This window comes from Trachypithecus francoisi, unplaced genomic scaffold (assembly GCF_009764315.1).
Source record: "Trachypithecus francoisi isolate TF-2019V2 unplaced genomic scaffold, Tfra_2.0 Lachesis_group5, whole genome shotgun sequence".
Classification (NCBI taxonomy): Eukaryota; Metazoa; Chordata; class Mammalia; order Primates; family Cercopithecidae; genus Trachypithecus; species Trachypithecus francoisi.
Window position 1 is genome coordinate 82,937,967 of NW_022681470.1, and position 6,024 is coordinate 82,943,990.

The window sequence follows — 6,024 nt, forward strand, 5'->3', positions numbered from 1 at the left end:
GGTGCTCTCCCCAAATCTTGGCGCTTTGTACCTGTGCTGGGCTCCATTCGGCAGTGGTGCGGCGGCCCCTCTCCTGCCGAACTCGTGCACCACAAGAACTGGAGCTTGCAGGGGCCAGCAGCGGCGGCGGTGAAGCAGCAACAAAAAAAAAAAACCCAGGCTGTCCTCGGGGCCTCACCGTCTGATGGGAAAGGCAGCGGTGTAACTATGGCTAAGGGCGGTGGTGGGTGAGGAGGGCGCAGGACATGAAAATTATGGCTCTCTCTCTTTCCCTAAGCGGCCTGAGGTAATCTGGGAAAATGGTTCGCTATTCACTTGACCCGGAGAACCCCACGAAATCATGCAAATCAAGAGGTTCCAATCTTCGTGTTCACTTTAAGAACACTCGTGAAACTGCCCAGGCCATCAAGGGTATGCATATTCGAAAAGCCACGAAGTATCTGAAAGATGTCACTTTACAGAAACAGTGTGTACCATTCCGACGTTACAATGGTGGAGTTGGCAGGTGTGCCCAGGCCAAGCAGTGGGGCTGGACACAAGGTCGATGGCCCAAAAAGAGTGCTGAATTTTTGCTGCACATGCTTAAAAATGCAGAGAGTAATTCTGAACTTAAGGGTTTAGATGTAGATTCTCTGGTCATCGAGCATATCCAAGTGAACAAAGCACCTAAAATGCGCCGACGGACCTACAGAGCTCATGGTCGGATTAACCCATACATGAGCTCTCCCTGCCACATTGAGATGATCCTTACTGAAAAGGAACAGATTGTTCCTAAACCAGAAGAGGAGGTTGCCCAGAAGAAAAAGATATCCAGAAGAAACTGAAGAAACAAAAACTTATGGCACGGGAGTAAATTCAGCATTAAAATAAATGTAATTTAAAGGAAAAAAAAAAAAAAAAAAAGAAAATTATGGCGCCTTCTCCCCACCAGCTCGGGGAGACACGTCACCCTCAGGACCCCAACTGCCCTTCGAGCCGCAGGACACATTCTGGGTGAGGCTTTGATTTCCTTAATCAGTACATAGAACATGCTTCTTACACCCATGTTCATAGCAGCGTTATTGGCAATAGCCAAAAGGGGGAAGCCACCCACGCGTCCCTCAGTGGATGAATGGATGAATAAAACGTTGTATTTTCATGCAATGTAATATCACTCAGCCATTAAAGGAAGACCATGCCCCCACCTGCCACAACATGCACGAATTTCGAGAGCATAATTAAGTAAAAGAAATCAGGCACAAAAGACAAATATTGTAGAATTCCACTTAAACGAGGTTCCTAGACTGGTCAAAATCATCAAGACAGAAAGTAAAATGGGAGTTGCCAGGGCCTAGGAGAAGGGAATGGGGCGTTACTATTTAACAGATATAGAGTTTCTGTTTGTGAAGATGAAAATGTTCTGGAGAAGGATGGTGGTGATGGTTACACAACAGAGTGAAGGTACTTAATGCCACTGAACTGTACACTTAAAAATTGTTAAAATGATCAATTTTGTGTATGTTTACCACAATAAAAATGAAAAAAACTAATTTCAGGTGCTTAGGAAAATATGTGTTTGGGTGCATCTCATCTGCAGAATAATCCTTTGGGCTGGACACTTATTGATATTCATTTGGAGGAAGGGGCATAGCATCATGGTCAAAAGCATCAGTTTTGGAGACTGTATTAATCTGTTCTCATGCTGCTAATAAAGACATACCCGAAATTGGATAATTTATAAAGGAAGGGGGTTTAATTGACTCACAGTTCCACACGGCAGGGGAGGCCTCACAATCACGGTGGAAGGTGAATGAGGAGCAAAGTCACGTCTTACATGGTGGCAGGCAAGAGAGAGCTTGTGTAGGGGAACTCCCATTTACAAAACCATCAGATCTCGTAAGCCTTGTTCACTACAATGAGAACAGCATGAGGGAAATTGCCCCTATGATTCGATTATCTCCACCTGGCCCTGCCCTTGACACGTGGGGATTATTACAATTCAAGGTGAGATTTGGGTGGGGACACAGCCAAACCATATCAGAGACGTATTTCCTGGATTGAGAATCCCAGATTCTCATCTGGCAGCGGTGCAACTTTGGGCAAGTGAGTGCTTCTAGCTGCCACAGTGTCCTCATCCATAAAATGAGAATAATGATAGCACCTTCATGAATATGACTTGTTAGAGGTAAATAGGAATAATGCATTAAGCACTGGGCATGACTTCTGACATGTAGCAAATCTCACAGCATATTTTAATGCTAACTAACTATTATATATTATGCACAAAAGAACACAGCACTGTACAGGAAGAGCAGTTACTAAAACCTGCACTCTTGTAAATGTGCCTCAGAGTCTAACATTTGGATTAAACAGAACACCCATCAGAAGCTGGCAATGCTCCATCATACACAGTCATGTTTATTTGTTATAACAGGTGCCAGGAATCAGTCAGTAGCTAAATTTGGTAGCAGTTGATGCTATGCCATTAGTTGATTCAACATGTATTTACTGAGAACCTGTGCTGGGTATGAGAATACAGATGGAAAAAGACAGAGCACCCCTGCCCTCCAGGAATGTGTGTTCTCGTGGGAGAGAACAGAGATCAAACAAAAAGTGAACAACTCCCCACCCCCTCTCCATTAGTGAGTAATAAGAAAACAAGGTTGCATCACAAAAATATCCACAAACAGGAGAGAATGTGACAAGAACACAACTAAAACATAAAGATGGTCATTCCTGGAAGAGAATGTGGCTCAAGTCAGCTTAGCACAGATACCTTTGCTGCAGGCCATCCTGAGGTTGGCCAGGCAGGGAACTCTCATGGCCACAAAAGCCTTCTCAGTGGAAGCTCCCTCTGGTCATTCAGATCTGAGTTGAAATGTCATCTCCTAAGAGGTCTTCCCTTGGCACCTGACCTGAAGTAGCCCTCCTGGTACTCTCTGGACATTACCGTTGTTTTCTGCTATTAACATTGATATCTGATGTGTGTTTGTTTATTAATGGCCTTTTCCCCACTAGAGTGAAAACTCTACAGAGAGAGGACTTAGCCTGTCATAGGAGCTCAAGGTGCCTGAATGATGAGCTCCAGGAATCTGCATTTACATTTAATAAGTGCACACAGAGACTCAGAAAGGCACTTGCATTCAGGTTCCATTGCCTTCAAAGACCAGTCAACTACCTGACATTTCTCCACTTGTGATTCACACACTGGTGACTCAGCCACCAATTTGGTCAGGGTGATGGAGAAGTCAGGGAAATGCCAGGACTGTTGTTCAACACAGGCTGGCTGCTCCTGTCACCTCTCCCACGCCACCCACCCCTTACGTCTAGTCTCAGAAAACCAGAACCAGGGTGACAATTGCCCCCAGAGTCCACAGGGAATCAGAATAGCTCTTTAAACAAAAGAATGACTCAGAATGATTGTTAATTTTGAGTGTTGTTCTAAAACACAAGAAAGGGAAGATGTATGTTTCACATTAAAGGTAATCAATCCATTTGTAGATAGATTGATGACAGGCCAAGGGAGGAGGAGTTAAAGTATCTTTTTTTTTTTTTTTTTTTTTGATGATGCTAAAGCATTTATTTTTTATTTTTTTTTCTTTTTTTTTTTTATTATACTTTAAGTTCTAGGGTACATGTGCATGACGTTTATATCATGTATAACTCCCCAATGCAATCCCTCCCTCCTCCCCCTCCCCATGATAGGCCCCAGTGTGTGATGTTCCCCTTCCCGAGTCCAAGTGATCTCATTGTTCAGTTCCACCTATGAGTGAGAACATGCGGTGTTTGGTTTTCTCTTCTTGTGATAGTTTGCTAAGAATGATGGTTTCCAGCTGCATCCATGTCCCTACAAAGGATGCAAACTCATCCTTTTTGATGGCTGCATAGTATTCCATGGTGTATATGTGCCACATTTTCTTAATCCAGTCTGTCACAGATGGACATTTGGGTTGATTCCAAGTCTTTGCTATTGTGAATAGTGCCGCAATAAACATACGTGTGCATGTGTCTTTGTAGTAGAGTAATTTATAATCCTTTGGGTATATACCCAGTAGTGGGATGGCTGGGTCATATGGTACATCTAGTTCTAGATCCTTGAGGAATCGCCATACTGTTTTCCATAATGGTTGAACTAGTTTACAATCCCACCAACAGTGTAAAAGTGTTCCTATTTCTCCACATCCTCTCCAACACCTGTTGTTTCCTGACTTCTTAATGATTGCCATTCTAACTGGTGTGAGATGGTATCTCATTGTGGTTTTGATTTGCATTTCTCTGATGGCGAGTGATGATGAGCATTTTTTCATGTGTCTGTTGGCTGTATGGATGTCTTCTTTTGAGAAATGTCTGTTCATATCCTTTGCCCACTTTTTGATGGGGTGTTTGTTTTTTTCTTGTATATTTGTTTGAGTTCTTTGTAGATTCTGGATATTAGCCCTTTGTCAGATGAGTAGGTTGCAAAAATTTTTCCCATTCTGTAGGTTGCCTGTTCACTCTGATGGTAGTTTCTTTAGCTGTGCAAAAGCTCTTTAGTTTAATTAGATCCCATGTGTCAATTTTTGCTTTTGCTGCCGTTGCTTTTGGTGTTTTAGACATGAAGTCCTTGCCCATGCCTATGTCCTGAATGGTACTACCTAGATTTTCTTCTAGGGTTTTTATGGTATTAGGTCTAACATTTAAGTCTCTAATCCATCTTGAATTAATTTTCGTATAAGGGGTAAGGAAAGGATCCAGTTTCAGCTTTCTACTTATGGCTAGCCAATTTTCCCAGCACCATTTATTAAATAGGGAATCCTTTCCCCATTTCTTGTTTCTCTCAGGTTTGTCAAAGATCAGATGGCTGTAGATGTGTGGTATTATTTCTGAGGACTCTGTTCTGTTCCATTGGTCTATATCTCTGTTGTGGTACCAGTACCATGCTGTTTTGGTTACTGTAGCCTTGTAGTATAGTTTGAAGTCAGGTAGCGTGACGCCTCCAGCTTTGTCCTTTTGACTTAGGATTGTCTTGGCAATGCGGGCTCTTTTTGGTTCCATATGAACTTTAAAGCGTTTTTTCCAATTCTGTGAAGAAAGTCATTGGTAGCTTGATGGGGATGGCATTGAATCTATAAATCACCTTGGGCAGTATGGCCATTTTCACGATATTGATTCTTCCTATCCATGAGCATGGTATGTTCTTCCATTTGTTTGTGTCCTCTTTGATTTCACTGAGCAGTGGTTTGTAGTTCTCCTTGAAGAGGTCCTTTACATCCCTTGTAAGCTGGATTCCTAGGTATTTTATTCTCTTGAAGCAATTGTGAATGGAAGTTCATTCCTGATTTGGCTCTCTGCTTCTCTGTTACTGGTGTATAAGAATGCTTGTGATTTTTGCACATTAATTTTGTATCCTGAGACTTTGCTGAAGTTGCTTATCAGCTTAAGGAGATTTTGGGCTGAGATGATGGGGTTTTCTAAATATACAATCATGTCATCTGCAAACAGGGACAATTTGACTTCTTCTTTTCCTAACTGGATACCCTTGATTTCTTTCTCTTGCCTGATTGCCCTAGCCAGAACTTCCAACACTATGTTGAATAGGAGTGGTGAGAGAGGGCATCCCTGTCTTGTGCCAGTTTTCAAAGGGAATTTTTCCAGTTTTTGCCCATTCAGTATGATATTAGCTGTGGGTTTGTCATAAATAGCTCTTATTATTTTGAGGTACGTTCCATCAATACCAAATTTATTGAGCGTTTTTAGCATAAAGGGCTGTTGAATTTTGTCAAAAGCCTTTTCTGCATCTATTGAGATAATTATGTGGTTCTTGTCTTTGGTTCTGTTTATATGCTGGATTACGTTTATTGATTTGCGAATGTTGAACCAGCCTTGCATCCCAGGGATGAAGCCCACTTGATCATGGTGGATAAGCTTTTTGATGTGCTGCTGAATCCGGTTTGCCAGTATTTTATTGAGGATTTTTGCATCGATGTTCATCAGGGATATTGGTCTAAAATTCTCTTTTTTGTTGTGTCTCTGCCAGGCTTTGGTATCAGGATGATGTTGGCCTCA

At 42.2% G+C, this 6,024-nt stretch overlaps 1 protein-coding gene across 1 annotated transcript; it reads left to right on the plus strand.

Annotated features, from left to right (window-relative positions):
• The first annotated feature begins 249 nt into the window (after nt 1-249).
• On the plus strand, nt 250-896 carry LOC117075269 (60S ribosomal protein L17-like). Its single transcript, XM_033197431.1, has one exon. It carries the CDS (start codon nt 300-302, stop codon nt 822-824), a length of 525 nt encoding a protein of 174 aa, XP_033053322.1. The 5' UTR covers nt 250-299; the 3' UTR covers nt 825-896.
• Nucleotides 897-6,024: the final 5,128 nt, after the last annotated feature.

What these genes read in the sequence shown, in the direction of transcription:
- LOC117075269 (XM_033197431.1), top strand. Translation starts at nt 300, where the DNA reads ATGGTTCGCTATTCACTTGACCCGGAGAACCCCACGAAATCATGCAAA.